At 37.2% G+C, this 18,001-nt stretch overlaps 4 protein-coding genes across 6 annotated transcripts; 2 read left to right on the top strand and 2 right to left on the bottom strand.

Moving 5' to 3' along the window:
* Positions 1–1,159: 1,159 nt before the first annotated feature.
* rhd (Rh blood group, D antigen) lies at positions 1,160–5,759 on the top strand. Of its 2 annotated transcripts, XM_032548108.1 has the most exons (10): positions 1,160–1,375; positions 1,637–1,823; positions 2,339–2,489; positions 2,661–2,808; positions 2,988–3,154; positions 3,314–3,451; positions 3,534–3,661; positions 3,753–3,832; positions 5,218–5,291; positions 5,400–5,759. In XM_032548108.1, exons 1-10 carry the CDS (start codon positions 1,225–1,227, stop codon positions 5,424–5,426), a joined length of 1,251 nt encoding a protein of 416 aa, XP_032403999.1. In that variant the 5' UTR covers positions 1,160–1,224; the 3' UTR covers positions 5,427–5,759. The 2 variants fall into 2 exon arrangements, with proteins under 2 accessions (XP_032403999.1, XP_032403998.1); XM_032548107.1 differs by having other exon boundaries at positions 5,218–5,759.
* tmem50a (transmembrane protein 50A) lies at positions 5,605–9,151 on the bottom strand. Its single transcript, XM_032548111.1, has 7 exons — positions 9,021–9,151; positions 8,443–8,548; positions 8,135–8,247; positions 7,567–7,634; positions 6,591–6,683; positions 6,391–6,451; positions 5,605–6,296 (listed from the first exon to the last, which is right to left on the bottom strand). The coding sequence occupies exons 2-7, from the start codon at positions 8,542–8,544 to the stop codon at positions 6,251–6,253; spliced, it is 483 nt and encodes a 160-aa protein (XP_032404002.1). The 5' UTR covers positions 8,545–8,548; positions 9,021–9,151; the 3' UTR covers positions 5,605–6,250.
* A 1,163-nt stretch (positions 9,152–10,314) lies between these two features.
* mgst3b (microsomal glutathione S-transferase 3b) lies at positions 10,315–12,245 on the bottom strand. Its single transcript, XM_032548113.1, has 4 exons — positions 12,053–12,245; positions 11,833–11,955; positions 11,537–11,609; positions 10,315–11,189 (listed from the first exon to the last, which is right to left on the bottom strand). Exons 1-4 carry the CDS (start codon positions 12,176–12,178, stop codon positions 11,089–11,091), a joined length of 423 nt encoding a protein of 140 aa, XP_032404004.1. The 5' UTR covers positions 12,179–12,245; the 3' UTR covers positions 10,315–11,088.
* Positions 12,246–14,712: 2,467 nt separating this feature from the next.
* On the top strand, positions 14,713–17,828 carry rsrp1 (arginine/serine-rich protein 1). Of its 2 annotated transcripts, none has more exons than XR_004336897.1 (5): positions 14,713–14,940; positions 15,320–16,026; positions 16,126–16,301; positions 16,673–17,418; positions 17,504–17,828. XR_004336897.1 is itself a non-coding variant. In XM_032548109.1 (5 exons), exons 2-5 carry the CDS (start codon positions 15,342–15,344, stop codon positions 17,645–17,647), a joined length of 1,071 nt encoding a protein of 356 aa, XP_032404000.1. In that variant the 5' UTR covers positions 14,719–14,940; positions 15,320–15,341; the 3' UTR covers positions 17,648–17,828. The 2 variants fall into 2 exon arrangements, 1 of the variants encoding a protein (XP_032404000.1); XM_032548109.1 differs by having other exon boundaries at positions 14,719–14,940; positions 17,353–17,418.
* Positions 17,829–18,001: the final 173 nt, after the last annotated feature.

Raw genomic sequence — 18,001 nt, forward strand, 5'->3', positions numbered from 1 at the left:
CCTTCGAGTAACAGCTGTAATCTTATCCAGTTTTCTTGCGTATACTGACAATGATAATAGATAAAATGCCTGTGGTGTGTGTTGCTGTTGTTATTATTATTCCCCCCCGCTGAACACAAAGAAATAAATAAAGGACTCAGTTCGGGATCCTCCTCTTTTTCTCTTAGCGCACGCTCAATAAGCACAAACCGCGCTGTGTTATACATACGTGACGTGGACAGACTTACCGGACATCCAATCAGCATTTCCACCGAGGCTTTCTTGTTTAACTGACGGGCCTGTTAGCCAATCACATTTCACCAAAGAAGCTCGCTCAGCTCTCTTCTGTCACAAACAACGGTGGCAAGCCATGAAAACTGCCTTTGGAAGGTCTCGCCAATCAGCCAATCACATCTTTACAAATAAATCCGGCATAGCTGATTAACCAACCAAATACTGGAAGGGGCGGGCTATTTTATGGAGGCTTTTGGGTTTATTATGAGAAAAATATGCAGTCTTTGGTACAAAATTCTCTTTGTGTGACTTACAAAAAACCCCATTCCAACAGTTGGAGCTATTTATATCAGTGCCTTTGTGAGCGGGTCGTTGAGGGACTGGGCCCAAGGCGCTGAATGCCTCTATGCTTTTTGAAAGGTTAAAAAGTGTGCACAGAGAAAACAAACGTGTCGGAAAAGAGGGGTAATTTTTATTGCCCGCGAAAAACAAGTGAGAAAACGTTCCTATATGTAATAAAGGGCAGATGGTGGGAATTTTCCATTTTGAAAATGCTTAATTAAATTAACTCTTCTCAATGAATCAATTAGTTTTTGTAATCTGTTGATTTAATTATTGAAACTGATTAATATAATTGAATTGCATATAATAAAGAAGTCTTTCACATTTATTAAAAATGCTAAGAGTGTTATTTTAAATTTGAAACATTTATTGAAAGTAAAAAAGAACCAAAGTATTTTATTTTTGTAAAATAGTTATTGCAGCAGTTTGTATTAAATTGCTCATTTTTTTCAGAATTGATTACGTTTATTTTTCTTATTTGAAATACACTGAAGATTTTTTCACTATTAAAAAGAAAAAAAAAATAGATACAGACTGTCTTCCTGCCCAGCAGCTGATAAAGAGCTGTGCTGGTTGCGCCCAGTTTCAAACCGTCGAGGCCACCGATTATGAGTCTGGCCTCGAAGTGAAGTGAAAGAATTACGCAGAAAACAAACAGCCATCGCCCAAATGGCTCCTCAATACGCTCCTAGTCTGCGTTCCCGTTTGGCTCCTTTGCTGCTTATTCTGCAAACTGGATTCATCATCATAGCTGCACTTTGCTTTGAAAACAAAGAAACCAACAAACTTGACAGGAAATCCTTCTTCCACTTTTACCCAGGTGAGTTTATTTATTTCTTTGGGAGCAAGAATAAAGACGGCTTAGGTTCCAAATATTGAATTTTATTTCAATTTAATCAAATAACATATAATAAAAATAGGATTTTAAGAAACTCTGCCTGCCTTAAAATGCAAAATCAACTTAATAGATCTTGCAAATGTGATTGATGGGTGGCAGCATGGATAAGTTTATTTGTTACACAGTTACTAATTATAGTCCATTTATTGGATTTAATAACACAGGGTTTCTGTTGTCTTCCAGAGTTCCAGGATGTGAATGTGATGATGATTCTTGGTTTTGGCTTCCTGTGCACCTTCCCAGTGCGGTATGGGTTCAGTGGCTCTGGGTTCAACCTCCTTGTTGCCATCATTGCCACCCAATGGGCTCTCATACTGAACGGCATCGACTCCTGGTACAACACCAACATAATCAGAATTGATTTGAAAAGGTACAGTATGGTTAGTGGACTTGTTTTAGTTATTTAATTATACAAACTATATTAGAAAGATTTATTAAGCACTATATTTCAATTATTTATTTCAGTTAATTTTCAAGATTAGGGCTTACAGCTCACGTAAATTCCTTTCATTAGAAAACTACAATATTATTAACTAATTACTGTACAAAAAAAATTTTTTTAACATATATGTTGACAACATATTGACATGTTGCCATGCCATGTTGACCTGCGCAAGCATGGTAACTTCATGTTTCCCAGTAGAGCATCCCTGCTACCTTCAACATAGCCTACAATGGGCCCAAAAGATCATTGCTAAACAAGTTGACTGTACACAGAGTGCTGTGCCATAATAATGGAAAGTTGAGTGGAAGGGAAAACAATTGTAGAAATCAATATTCATATTGTATTAACATGTTTCAGTAATATCCTAACTTATTTACACTGCACCTTTGTATTAAGATTTGCACCACTCTAACCTTTGTACCATTGATGTTTTCGTGTAGCATTGTAAAGGCAGAGCTGTGTGCTGTTTCTGCACTCATTTCAATCGGATCCGTACTGGGAAAGACAAACCCAGTCCAGCTCACCCTGGTTGCCCTGCTGGAAGTGACAGGATTTGCCCTGAATGAATGGCTCCTCCAGACGCTCCTGAAAGTAAGATTCTGTTCTGAAAATCTTCAGTGTACTAGTATATTAAATCTTCAGTGGAAGGACTTAAAACTGTACCCAAAAGTCAGATTCCTACAGCAGCTCATATATTTTGAACACATTCTTTACAAAAGATTATAAAGGTCGTCATAAATGAATGATATTTTCTGGCTCCAGGTCCGGCCTCCGAACAGCATCATGCTGCTTCATGTCTTCGGGGCCCTCTTTGGACTCATGCTGACGTGGATCCTGTACAGAGACGGCTCAAAGCAGGGATTTGAGAAGGAAAAATTTGACAAGAAATCAGGATTGTTCTCAATGTTGGGTGTGTAACAAGACTTATATTGAGACATTTCAGTATGTCACATTGTGGCATATAAGTCACAGCTCTTGCGTCACAATAGTCAATGTCTAATTGGATCCATAACAATTAACCTTTTGATTTTTGATTCCAAGTCAAAATACTGAAGATAAATTGAACTGTGCATTGTCTTTGCTCTCCAGGCGCTGTGTTTCTCTGGATGTTTTGGCCCAGTTTTAACTCGGTACTGGTGGGGGATGATCAAACCCGTCTGGAAGCGGTGTGCAGCACCTACCTGTCCCTTGCTGTTAGTGCTGTGACAGCAGCCGCTCTGGCTGTGCTCTCCAGTCCCAGAGGAAAATTCAACCCAGTATGATGTGATCCTTTGTATGCTCATACATACAACTATTTTGTAACTTTCTGTAAAGCTTCAGGGCACACTTCTTGAGCTTGTTTTTGTACCGAATATAGGAAAATAATTAACTTGGCCACTATATTTGATTTTTTTTTGCATAATTTCCTCAACCAGATCCAAATGCAATCATGCATCCTTGCTGGCGGCGCTGCTGTTGGGGTTTCTGTGTCGGTAGTTCAACAGCCGTGGGAAGCCATGGCACTCGGATTCACTGCTGCCATATTGTCAACCCTGGGATACAGATATCTTAAGGTCTTTATCTATCTTTACCAAAGCACTTTATTTTCTAAAATCTACACTTTAAACCTCTGCTCAACATTTTTTTTTGTTTCAGACCCACTTGCTGATTGCATTTGAGTGCCATGACACCTGCTCTGTTCTGAGCACACATGGACTTCCTGGTCTATTGGGGTGGCTTGCACAACTGGTCCTGCAGATTAAATACTGTGATGACCACACTGTGTAAGAATGCACTTAGCAATTGAAAAGCAATAAAAAAATGTAAAAAAAAAAAAAAAGAAGCACCACAATATAATTTTTTGTTTCGTTTTAGGGCTGTCCGATTTGCTGTGTTTCACATCTGCACTCTCTTTACTACTGTCTCTTTAAGTTTGTCCATGGGAATCATAACAGGTATGTTTGTTCATAAGTTAGTTATATAGTCATTACACTCAATGTGATTTATTCTAAGCTCATTAGTTGGGTTGATTTTGACGATATGGCTTACAGCTAATGAAAACCTAAAATGTAGTTTCTCTAGCTATTAAGAGAATTACTTTATTCATCCCAGCAGGGAAATTATTTCACAGTTACAGCACACGACAGGAGCTGCGTCTGCAGGCAGCCAGCTGAGCCGGCGCCATTTTTGTAGGAGGACATGCCGGCAAAGGTCGTCGGGACCGGGAGTCGAACCCGCGACGTCCGCGGGTCTAAGGCCTCCAAATGTGGGGCATGCTAACCCCCACATTTGGAACATTAAGGTTTAAAAAAATGTTTTTTTGGACAGAAGTGTGCATGTAACATGCAGCCTATGCACTTAGCACTTGGTTGAGGCTTCATTTAGCGTGAGTGCAGCATGGCACGGAGGCAACAGCATGCGACTCTGCTGAGGTGTTAAAGAAGTCCAGTGTGTCTTATCCACATCCTTCAACTCATTTGCTGGTCTCTTATTTCCTTTTGATAACAGACCAATGTGCAGACCAATCGTATCCAATCATATAGTCATTAAATCTGATCCAAGAAGCTTTGCTTGTGTCCCTCTCTATTCTTCTTCCAGACTCTGGGGCATTGATTTCCAAATGAAATAACAATCCGACTTTCATTTGAAAACTGGACTTTGGACCATTGAGCAACAGTCAGGTCCTTTATCTCCTTAGCCACAGTAATACAATACTGATGTTGGCTCAGGTTCATGAGTGGGTTGACACAAGTAAAGCAACAGCTGCTGCCCAGGTCATGGATATGCCTGCGAAGCATCTCTTGAAGCACTGACTCCACAACTTTTGAACTTCCATGAAACTTTTTAATTTACTTTGCTTCACAACCCTTACATGACTACTTTATCTTGTTCTTCCATTTCTACCAAATTTTTTCCTTCCACTCAGCTTTTCATGATCAGGTCTGGGTACAGCCCTCTTGTTAGAATCTTTTGGGGCTCACCCTACCCTGGACAGCGTCAATGACTGATGGACAACCACATCAATCATTGTGTGGGAAGTTGATGGTCACAACATAACATTTCTGTATAAGAAATACTTTTTTTGGTCTGTAGTTTTCAGAGAAACTGACTTTTCATTAGCTGTAGACTATAGATTATTTAAATGTTCAAATATTTGAACAATGTAGAATTAATATACATATTATAAGTTGAATGTTTTGATATGAATTCATTTTGAATGACATAATTTGAGATGGCCCTGACTAACATTGAAAAAACTAATTGAAAGACAAATGCCAACTTAAAATCAAGCTTCAGCATTTTTAAGCTAATTTTAACCAAAATACTTTCTGTCTTAAAGCCTTTCTTCTCAAGTGGACGTTTTGGAGACCCCAACAAAACAAAAAATGCTTCGATGATCAGGCTTTCTGGGAGGTATTCACACATAAATCTCAAAGAAAGAAAAAAAACAGAAACAATAAAACTATTACAGAGAATCACCTTAATTTCTATTCAGTGAACTCGATGTTTTGTGTTTTGCAGTTTCCCAACCTCGTGGTACGGAAGTGAGAAGATGAAGGAAAAAAATGATCAGCTCTCATCTGGGATATGGCTTTTCTACATCAATCTTTGCTATTGAACATAACTTTTATAATTTTGTTTTTCTTAAGAATAGAAATTAGATGTGTTTGTGCAAGAGAAATAAAAAAAGAGGAAATGCTGGATGATGAAAAGACAAAAGCCAAGCTCATTTACAGCCCAGTGTGTTTAATGATGCTGTTATTGGAAACTGACTCAATGATTTACAGGAAAAACAAAACTGAAACCCAAACCTCTGTTAAAGCAACACCACCATACAGTTCTGAAACCCTCTATTGTGAAATAGTAAAATTCAACATTTAATCTAACTTAATATAGAGCAGATAACCCGTTAAAGCTGAAAACATTTTTCAAACCCCATATGGATACATTCAGTAAAAATTCAAATCATTCTAAAATGTTACCTGCAAATTGCACCCATTTCAAATTTCCACACAAACAGTTCAAATTAAAAGGATGATGTGTTAAAGAAGTGAGCCAACCCAAGGGAATGTTGCAGTAAAGCCCTGCTATGTACATTTTGGTATACACAACTTGTAAACCATAATAAAAACATGGATACAGTCTGAGTGCAAACACACATTTAAAGATGTGCCACCTTTGAAAGTCCTTAAACTTCACAGAAATCTATGACAATTTGTGCTTAGTTATGATTTAGCTACAATTCAGCAAAGAACATAAATTACACATTTTAATGTAAAAGCTAAAAAAGGTTTATATTTAAATGAATGACAGCTAAAGAATATTGTCTCGTACAATATAGAAAGAGTGTTTAACCATGGACAGTCAGTGTTTTACTGCCAGAGATCCTCTGTGCGCCCAAACTTGAAGACCAAACCTCTAAATTAGAGAAAGTAAAAAGATAATGAGTATCATGTTTCTTTTTGCTAATTGGATTGAATAAAAAGATACAAATAATTAATGACAAACTTACCCGAAGAAAATGAAAGCATTTTGGAAAAAAATGGCAATACCAGGATACACAGCAGGCTTCTCTGCAAAAAACAACAATTATATCAAGATTATCAAACCGTGATACTTTGTGAAGTACAATTAATGTAAAAGTCTTTAACTTTTACTAAGACCTAAGCACTACCTGCTACACTATATGCCAATATCACAAATCCTACTTACGAGGCACTACAAATCCTCCGAAGAGAATCCACATGGAGGCAATGAGGGAGCCGAAAGCCAGCATGAAGCCAATGAAGAGCCAAACTCGAGCACCTGCAAAGAGAGATAAGGGGGGGTGGGTTATCGAGGGCAACATGGTACAGCACTTCATGGTTAGACTAAAGTAGCAGGGAGAAGTTTAGGAACATTAAAGTGATTGGTTTGGGGCTTTTAATGACTAATCAGAATTGTTCTTCATCACAAGTGGAATGACTATAAAACAAATAAAATGACTTTGAAAGGCAATGTTTTAATTCAATCTTGAGGTTTCCCTCTGCCAAACAGGCTCAAGGAACAGTGCAGATCTCAATAGTACTATTGTAGAGTTACAACTGGGAAAGTGATCTGGAGTCATTTCTAAGCAGCAGTGGTTTGATCAGTTCTAACTACTGTAAGCCAGCACAAGTCATCTAAACTTGTCAACATCTCATCTGGGCCTGTAAGAAGATCTAGAGTGTCACCTTCGAATGAAAGGAAAATATTTAACATGCTCACTTCTAACTAGAATTGAATGTGAACACATGCAATCAAGTTTAAACCTGCCAATGTGATTGGACTGTATTGAGTCAAGTATGCATTTCTGGATGTTCATTTTAGTAAAGGCCTTGAGTCAACATTCATTGTTAGTCAGAGCTATATATATATATATATTCTGAATTATTTAAAGATTACAATAAAAGCTGGTAGTTCGCACACCAGAAAAGCTGCAAAAATTTAGAATTCTACCAGAAATTGTATTTAAAAATGCAGTAGATTAAATGTAGTAAAGATATTATCAAATTCATACAAGAATTCCTACTAATAGTTTACTCAAAGTTGTTTCCCACTCACATTTACATTAAAAGTGGGTGATAAGCAAAAAAATATGAAACCAAAAGAAAAGACAAGACTTGAGTTGCAAAAAAAACAATACAAAATGACTCATCCATGTACTAACCTGTCTGTCCAAGGCAACCCTCGCTGTAGCTGTCCCCCCTCACTTGGCCGTTAGAAACAGCATTTATCCTACACAAAGCAAATAGAACGAGAGTTAAAGACAATGATCTCAGCCGTCTTTAAAAATACGTAAACATGAAGATTTCAAACCCAACCCGAAAAATCTGATGCCAACAAATCTCATTTTTGGATGTTTCCGCCTAATAGAAAGTTGCCCTGGAATTTGATTTAGTTTTCATAAATTTTGATCAAAGTGGTGAGAGATATCACATCTATACTGTTCATGACAAACAGCAAAGGTCTTTATCATTAATGATTGTAGCAATTTGCATCTAAAAACTAGGTACCCTGACTAGAGAAAAGGGTTGGGGGATACACAAAAAACACATACTAATCACATGACTGAAATTCCAAAATGAAGTCATGTGATGAAAGCTACCACTCATCCATGACAATAGGAAATAAGAAAGTGCCTAAATAAAAGGAGATTCAAGCTTTCAAAACAAAAAATAATGGAGCTTTGAGAGATTACTTATTTTCTGCAGAAAGTGTGAAAAAACTCCACTTACATGAGAAAGGCCACTGTGGCTATGACTCCACACGTATGATAGGCATGATGAAATTCTCCCTCGGTGGGATATTTCACAGCAGCATCAATGATGATCCACCATCCTGTGAAAAACTGCAAAAACAAGATGAACAATTACCCTCAATGGTTGATTGATGACATGAGATCACTAAGAAATCTTCCTCTTCATTATTACACACACTTAGATCAGTGTTTAGAACATTAAAACAAAGGTAAAACAAACACAGTAGCTCACACTACCCTTTCCACAACATATGTGATTTGGACAAAAGAAATCATTGCAAATACCAGAACTCCAGCAGCTATGGATGCGATGGTATTTCTTCTCTCTCCCCAGTCCACATTGCACTCACAGTCTCCGCAACGGATTCCGTCCAGAAATCCTGACATGATTCTGAAAAAAAAAGAACACAAAATAATCCACAATGATACATTACGTTGTTTAAAATAAATTAAGAAACGAAGCAAAAAATACGCGTTAAGATTGGGGGAGAGAAAACAATAAATACTTTACTGCGCAGCCGCTGTACAGTAAATACGATGCTAAACCCAGTTCGTACAATAGTACTGTACCTCAAGATTCATAGTCTAAACCAGTAGGTTTCTAACATGGATGAGACAACTACACAGTGAATGAGTGCGATTTTACACAGTAGAAAATGATAGTATTTTCAAAGGACAAACCTCTGTTCCTAATGTCTCTTTTGTTCGTCGCTTTAACGCTAGCAAACATTTCCTTGAAGGTTTCTTGTTATAAAGTTACGAAAAATAGTGTCATAATTAGGACTGACAACAATAACGACTGACGGAAACATGCGTAAGCGAGTTACAAGTTATGTTTAAAGTAAGTTTCAAAGATAATTTACCTTTTAATGTTCGGTTTTTGATGTCAAGCCTTTGGTTTAACCCGACTTGGCTTCCGACAAGAAGCTCTCTCATGCACATGCGCAGTACATCCACACCCAAGCTTTGTTCATTCTGTTGCCTTCAAGTACCCTGCAGAAAATTAGACTTTTCTATCGCCATAAACGTAAAATACAAATTTGCAAAAAATAAAGTTAACGGACAAATAAAAGGAAATACGTTAAATTGTACTACATATATTATTTTCGTAGGAATATTATATATGTGACAAGTGTTTTTCCTTTAAATCAAGCTTTGGTGTCATAAATATTCTAAGTCATAAATATATTTTTTGTTTGTCATAAATAGACAAACAAAAATGCGACTTATTGTAAACCATTAAAATAAGAAAGTGACAAAAACTATGATTGAACTTAAGACTGAATCATATGGTTGAAATTCAGTAAAATGTGATGCAAATGCAATAGTGAATTTGTGTCTCTGTCCTTCCTTTAACAGTATTTTTGCTTGAATCATAATCCCAACCTAACCCATATCCCAAATTATTAAAAATGTCTGTTTCATTTGCAAAACCACTGTACCACTGATCTAAAATTATTCTTAGTTTGTTCACTGAATTCAATTGTCATTCTCAGTGAATTACATTATGAGCCTACTAACTAGACCACATAGATTGAGTTCAAATCTACTCTGACCCCCAGAACCAGAAACAAACATGGAGAACGATTCGGTTTCTATCCTCTAGCATGGAACAAATTTCCAGGTAACTGCAAAAATGCTGAAACACTGAGTTCCTTTTATAGCCAAAAGTGCCATTTTGCCTGTCCAGCTAAATAAAATTGGCTAGAGCATCTGTTACCTGACCTAAAAACAGAGTAGCTGTATTTTATTTTGAGTATCCACTATAAGAATTCTTCTGTCATTTTTGAAGAACCACTGCTTTATGGCTATTGTTAGGTTTTAAAGAAAAATATCGCATAAATAAGGAAAAAGCAAAAATCGAAGTTTTTGTATTGAATGTTAATATTTGTGGAAAGCGGTGTAAAAATAAAACCACAAGTGGGTATTTCTAATTACCGACTGTTGAAGAAATTAAATGCATTTATTATATGAAACAAACATGAAACCTGCTAAAACCGTCATTTGTTAAAATTTGTTGACTCTTTATCATGTATCCAAAGCTATTAAAAGCCATGGTGAAAGGTCCAGAGAGAAACAGGTTGCAGACGTCTGCTTAAAGCAAAGTAAAACCCCACTTGCCAGAGTTGCCATTGATAAATAATACCCAGAAAATGATACATTTTTGTCTGTATTTCAACTTTTTATTTCTTTCCTTTATTGTGCCACTGCAATACATTGTGCTTTTGTTTAATGTTTTCATCATGTAAAACACTTTGAATTGCCTTGTTGGTGAAAGGCAATTCAGTTTATTAGGCAAGACAAATAAAACTGTCTTGCCTAAAATAATAGTCACTGCCTGGATAAACAAAATGGAAAAGCATAACAAAAAAGCAAACTTGTAGGCTTCAGAGCAAAGGCTTAAAATTAACTCATCTAAAGGTAGCTAAATATTTAACTAATTTAAATGATTAAGAACATTAGAACAAAAAACATTTATTTTTATTCTCTTTGACTGAGATTTTATTATTTGAATGACTGAGATCAAAGCATTTTATTGTGAAAGAAAAATCATATTCGTTCTGTATGAAACAAACTTGAGGAAGTCAACATAACATTTTCTTCCATATTTAATAAGAACTGTATCCTCAGAGCAAGATTTGTGACTTAAGCATCATGTGTAAGTCACATAGAGCCATCAACCCTCACTGCTTGGCCCTTTCGCCACTAACACTCTATGAGACTAAAATCCAGTCATCTCTTTCTTTTTCTGATAATCCTTGGCTACATGAAGTATTTTTTTTTAATTAAACAATATTAACAAACCTTAATGTCAAATTACCAACCTATAAAATATATGCTGAAAGTAGCACTTACGTATGGAAAGTTTATTTTTGATGTTTGCCAGCAATGAGCCATTAAACTCTTTAACTACATGGGTTGAAAACCATCTTAAAAGACTTCCAGCAATTGCAAAGAAATGTATAAGGACATAAGGATCACTCCAAAGTATCCAATGTAGCCAAAGGAGCCATTCATCCTCTTCTCTGGTTCTGGGAAGAAAGAAATAAACAAAACATTGTAGAACAATAAGATAAGACAAACTTAAAAGTATTTGTCTTAAGAACATGGTGAGTCAACTGCTGTAGATTCACATGTCTTTAGCAGATGTTCTGATTTTTTTTAATGAATAACCTTTTGCCTAGGTGGTATCTTATGTAAATAATTAAACAAAACTAGGTGAGGAGCAACACATTTTGCAAGGCATTAGCCTAGGCGACACCCTCTTCTCATAAAATGAAAAAGGCAGGTGTATTTGGGGCAATGTTCTAGAAAGGGGACTTACAAGTATTATCAGTTGAAATCCGTGAAAATAACATATCCGAAGTGGGGGTCTTACCTCCAGTGTAGTATCCCCATGCATAGAAGAACCTACTGGTCACCCAAATAGCACCCAGCGCAGATGCAATTAACTAGTAAAACACAGACAATAGAAATCAGAGTCCACATAAGTAATGTAAATAAAATAAATAAATGAATTAGTTAATGACATCTGGAGAAAATACGCCCATCACTGTGACACCATATCTTTCGCAATCGGAGGAATTGCATGATGATTGGCTGCGTGTCGTTCTATGTACATGGAAATGAATACACGAACAAATAACGATTAAGTAAATATAAAATGATAAATACCGGGTACACAAGGGCTGTAATTGTTTGGAAAACGAGCCACTGTGGATACACCTCTAAGGTGTTCTGGTGGGCTCTCTGGATGCAGTTGAACAATTGGTCCTTGTCGCTGTACATTGCGGGATACTGTAAAATAAACAAGCAGTTGCATTAAAAATGTTTTCAAACAAGTTGTAGGCGCATCATAAAGACTTTAGAGACTTCTCAATCTCAATCAAGGTACCTTCACTTTGTATTTCTTCCGGGCCCCGATAACCTTTGCTGCCAAATAACCCAGCATAATCCAGCTATACAGGTAAGTTAATATCACATATCCGTAGGAAGATGGCAGCTTAGCGAGAATGTTCATCTTGGAGCAGTTTATCGCCTGCTTGCAGGTTTCTGGAGACGCAGAACAGGAAGTTAGCGAGCGTTCACTCGGTGGTTAAGTCCAAGTGCGTAGCCAAAAGCTGTAGACATAGAAGAGTAGAAGCTGCAACGGGTTCGTTGCGCTGTAGAAACCACAAGGTCCGCCATATTGTGAGTGGCAACCGCTCCTTGAAGACCATAATCAATATTTGAAAATAAAATACTAAGTATGGCCGCATCTGTATCGTACCCGTAGAAAAAAATTGCCTTGCAGCGAGGTTAAATATATGACAAATACACATACCCAGACACTCTACAACAGCATTGCAAACTCAACGTAAAAGCATCAGTAAAATTATCAATTCAAGCCACCCAAAATAAAATGACAAAACAATCGCCCCCATATTTTTAATCTTTCTGAGTAATTATAATAAACCAAAAATGAACAATGCATATAATCATGAAATACGGGCCATATAATTCAGAAAATGTTAATAAGTTATGCATTTAGTTCATTTATACTTAAAATAATCAATCGCCATTTAGTTCATTTGATTCCGCCATTTTGTTTTGTCAACAATAATAATTTAAAAGGTGAAAGTCACAATTTTATATATTTTATATTTGTTTTTCTGAATGTAACTGCTCTTAATATTATACAATAAAAACTGCATAAACTGCAATTTTATAAATATCACGATCAAAACATTAATTTTTTTATTTTAATGAATGCCAATATAAACTTTAGTAAAACAAATCAATCCTCAACACGTGACAGTCATTGAACAGCTTTTTTAAACTGTAATATGACAGAATGGAAAACACTTATTCAACTTAATGTTACACTCAGATAATAGACACTGCTCTACATTTTATTATCCAAGAAAAAACAGCAACACGTGTCTAAAAAAGTGTCTTCCACACACACACACATACTTGCAAAGACGAAAGAAGTGTATTCCGAGTATTCATGAGCCATTTACTTTCTCCCAACTGCCCAAATTCTTGTTGCCAAGGTTACCGGAGAAAAATACGTCAAAGATAGTTTGCTCCCAAGAGCGCTCGCTTTGTCATGTTTCCACAAATATGACAAATTTTGATCAAATTTCCAAACCAATTTTTTTTTTTAGTTATTCTTAGCAGGAATTTAGTCTCACAACTTGTTAGCTATGAACTTATTTTCCAACTTATTAATAATTAATTAATAAGTAAACAAAAATAAATAAATAATACAAATCCCACATTTCACCCATGCTATTTTCAATAGAAATGTATAGATTTTTAATACATAAAACACGCATAATTACATCAAACTTCGAAGTCGTACAAAATTACCTAAACAGTTGTTGTTGTTTTTTTTTATCTCTAATACACTTTTTTTTCTAAAAATGACCATCACAATATGGCGTTGACACAGGACATGGTCGTACCTGCGCAATCAGTTTTTCTACGTCTACTCAAAGTAAACAGGAGATGTTACATAAAATGTCGCGAGATCGCCAGCAACGTCTGCGATTAAGGGGAAAGGACAATGATTACATTTTCTCCAATGTAACGTCCAAATAGGACAAAGATACGTATAAAACATAACACTGTGTTGGCATGTCATCACAAACATGATCTGTTACAAAGTACAGAGCTGGGAGATAAAACTGTTATTTCCAGCATCACAAAATTCAAGCATCGACAACAAATAGCTGATATTTTCATGTTATTTTGCAACATAAAGTAAACTGACACTGTGTTGTTGAAGGGTTAGCAAAGCGATATTTCTGGAACGGCAGAGAATCTCATAGCTTTTCTACACTGACCTGCATTTTAAGATGCAACACAATTTTTGCAAACAAATTATATTTACTTTTTTCATAACTAATACTTAACTGCAAACCGAGTAAATCTGTTATGAAATGAGTTTAGTATAGCTCTCAAAGTGAGTTGTACTTTGACCTGCAACAGACGAATGATTTAGCATAGAGATGTAGCAGTTAAAAACGTTTAACACAGTGGTGTTACTTTCGGGGTAATCCCAAATAAGTAAAAATGATTGCAAGAAAATTAATTAGTTATAACACATAATTCAAATAATATAGGCTTGTTAACCATACGGTTATTACACAATGAACCATATGCTCAACTATTGTATACTATGCAGCTAAAAAGGCTGAAATTGTATCTTCACCACTTCTATAAGTTTTATGGATTTATTTCCGAAAACCGCATTATGCTGTGCACTTACATAAGCAAAATGTAACCCGTACTCATCCATTTTACTGAAGAGCAGGCCGTTGAAACTGATTCGATTCTTTTGGATAGTTCAGAAACTGGATTTTCTTTTGTAATTCAATCTCAACTTCACAGTCATTTTGAAACAGAAAATAACAAACTTCAAAACATTTCTTGGTGAGCAAATGTATGACGACTTGAATTTGGAGAACACTGGGCTTTTCCCGATGACTTAGAAGAGTCTTAATAGTGAACTTGTCAAAAACGTCGAATCGGCCGGGCAGCACACGAATGGAAATTTCCCGAGGCTTCTTAAAAGCAGTTGTAGCTGCAGCCTCATCGTCATTCGAGTAACGACGACTGGAGAATCAACATTGGATGACACGTTTTGTTCTTTTTTCAGCATTTGGAAACAAGACAATATATCTGATAGCTTTTTAGCTGTTCTTCTACACTCGCGCCTTGTTTTAAGTTTTTTCTACATAGAAGCCTTTTCTGTCGACGTTTTTGTAAGGAGACCAACCAGCTACATTTAAATTGGTAAGACTACAGCAACACGCCTATATTTTCGTTTCTTGGGGGCTTAGTGCTTATAGAGCATTGTTTTTATGTTTTGTGTAGATATTTTCTTTGAAATTAATACAGAAGGGTGGTTGCTGAATCGCCCAAAGAATTTATTGTTAGAAGAACTAGCCTGCGAGTCTGGAAATTTCCACAACTCTCCGGTCAGCCGTTGGAGTTACGCAACGCTACTGCAGTCACTAGGGGCAGTATTGAGTAGAATTTAGTTACATCATCCATATTTCTACAGTACTTATTCAAATGTCTTTGGTATTTGTATAATAGACTATCTAAACTTAATGAAATCAAGTTACGTTTGCTTTACATATAGTAACTTTTTATTTCCATCTTTTTTCAGCCTTCGGCAGAAAAACTGAGAGATGGCTACACAGGTTGACTCGCACTCTGATATGGCACAGGCTCGCCAGAGCGACGGCATCAATGTGATCTTCGACCAGAAGAGCCCAGGCTCTTCACACTCCCGATCTCGCTCACGATCCGTTAGCAGTTCTGCCAGCAGCCGTTCCACTGGTTCTGACTACAGAGGGCGTAAAAGCCGCCACGGACGCAACAGGTCTTCATCCTCCTCATCTTCATCTTCTTGCAGGAGCGGGTCATCCTCTAGCTCCAGGTCCCGTTCCAGGTCCCGATCCTATCCGCGATGCCACCGACATTCTTCCCGCTGTAGATGTGATAACCACCGCAGTTATGGCGGCGACCGCTACCGCTGGTCCCCACTCAGGCGCTACAGGGCACACTCCCGCTCCTTCAGCCGGTCCCCACCCCGCCGCTATAGGGGACGTTCTCGCTCCCACAGCCGATCCCCACTACGCCACTACAGGGCTCATTCCCGCTCCTACTCACGCTCCCCGGTATCAGACAGATATTCCCGCCATCGCAGAAGCTATAGGTCCAGGTCCCGTTCTTGGTCTCCTGCACGCTGGAGTAGGTACAGGAGACCAGCAAGTCAGCTGAGATGCAGATACTCTCGATCTCCTTCCATGACCTACAGGGGGCGATCGCGATCCAGGTCATCTGGACGTTCTGTCAGTTTAAGCCTACGTGGTGAGTAGACTTTTTTCTTATTTTTTTTAATTATTTTGCACAGGTGGTGAATAGTATTGATTGGATAACTGTCTTCTCTATTTTCATTGTGGTCCACAGACAAAAGGGAACTCCTTGAAGTTGCCAAGGCCAATGCTATGCGAATGCTTGGAGTGGAGAAGCTGGACCTTCCTGAAAGTGTGAAGCCTATCCTGTCAGAGCAGCCAGCAGCCAGAGGTTCTTCACCAGAGCCTGTTACAGGGGTGAGGCATGGCTCCCAAAAGACTCATTTAGAGGTGAGTGTTTTTACTACTGATAAAAAAAAATAATGCTGTAGAAGAAATTATCTCCTCAATCACTGAGAAATTCTTTGTAAATTCTATTTTTTTATTTTTTTGTAGCTACAGTACATTGCTATTGGCTTGGTGAAAGTTGTATAGAAGTAAATATACATGTTTTTTGGGGTTTAAAAAATAAAATAAATAAATGTAGGTTCTTTTAGATTTAAGTTCCTTACATGATTTTTTTTTCTTGAGAGCACACCAAATGTACTACCTGCTCTTGGTCTAGTTTCTTTTCTTTCTCTTTTTGTTTTATTTCCTGTCTTTTCTTAACCTGATCCATGAGGGAACACACCTGCTCTCTGTATTTATTCCTGTCTTCATAGATAACATGACAGTGGTCTCCTTCACTCATCGGCACCTGGGATTAAAAGGCTGTCATGTGACATGGGTGACAACCATTTGTTTGAGTTGACATGTTCTCTGACTTTAGATGTTGCAGTATGTTTAATATATGGAATAAGCACATACAGTTAACATAGCAATTCACTCTAGATTACATGCATATGCTTATTGCACAAACATGTAAATAATTTAGTTAGGTGTTAGTTCTGTGCCATTACAATGTATTTATGCTTTCAGATGAAATGGGTTATTGTTACTTAGCAGACTCTGCCACTCGCTGAAGGAGCACAGGCGTGTGGACTGCATTATAATGACTATTCCAGTCAAGACAACTCTTCTCCATATCCTAAAGATAAGTTGGTACACAAGATGTGTGCTGAGGGGCTGGGGAACTTGCGTCTTGATCACTGTTCCATCACTCTTCCAGTTTAAACAAACTAAACTTTTTAATTTTTTTATTATTATTTTATACAGCTTCAAGGTCTGTCCTTTAGATATAATTTAAGTAATGAAGGGCTGCATGAAAGCTGCAGTTTGAAAGTGCCACATATTAAGTAGAATTGTTTAACTAGATCTTGAAGTCCCATCAGTTTGAACTTCAGGTTGAAGTGCAGTTCCTTGCTCATGAGTAACTTGTAATCTGTTTCTCTCCTTGAATTAGGACGAGGCAGAGCCTGGAGTGTCCAGTCCAAGGATAGAAGGCAGGAAAATTGCTTTCAGTGTAAATGTAAGTGACTCAAAAGTGCACACTGAGTCAAAACAATCTGGAATAAAATAGGTGTTTAAAAACTTTCCCCCTCCCCATTTTCTAGAATTCTGTTGCGAAGCCAACAGTGGTGGCTCCATCTCCTGCAAAGGTAACTCCCAGAGTTGACAGCGTTGAAAGCCGGAAGCCTTACGGCCATTGGATTCCCATCAGTTCAGGCCGAAACTCCAGTCCAAACAAACACCCTTAAGCTAGTTCTGTGACTGGGTATATGTACATGTAAATAATGTACATAGTTTGTGAAATATAAATTTTGTGGTCATTTTCTTTCAGATATTAAAGATTTAAATGGGAAGCTGTGAAGAATTCGTTAAGGTGGGATTATTCCTTCTCTGTATTGTGTATTTATTAATAAAGAATTGAATCAAGAATGATGTCTTTTTCTCTTTGAACATTGACAAAATGGATTTGAGTTGTGACAATGTTTGCAGTGTTACTAACTAGGGTTATCCCTCAATATTTTCTTAAATGTTTGAATAGAAACAGTTGAGTTTGTTGAATAAATGTGTACAGTAGCAGTTCCTATAAATCCCACATGATGGCA

The sequence above is a fragment of the Xiphophorus hellerii genome, chromosome 19 (genome assembly GCF_003331165.1).
Source record: "Xiphophorus hellerii strain 12219 chromosome 19, Xiphophorus_hellerii-4.1, whole genome shotgun sequence".
In the NCBI taxonomy this organism is placed as follows: Eukaryota; Metazoa; Chordata; class Actinopteri; order Cyprinodontiformes; family Poeciliidae; genus Xiphophorus; species Xiphophorus hellerii.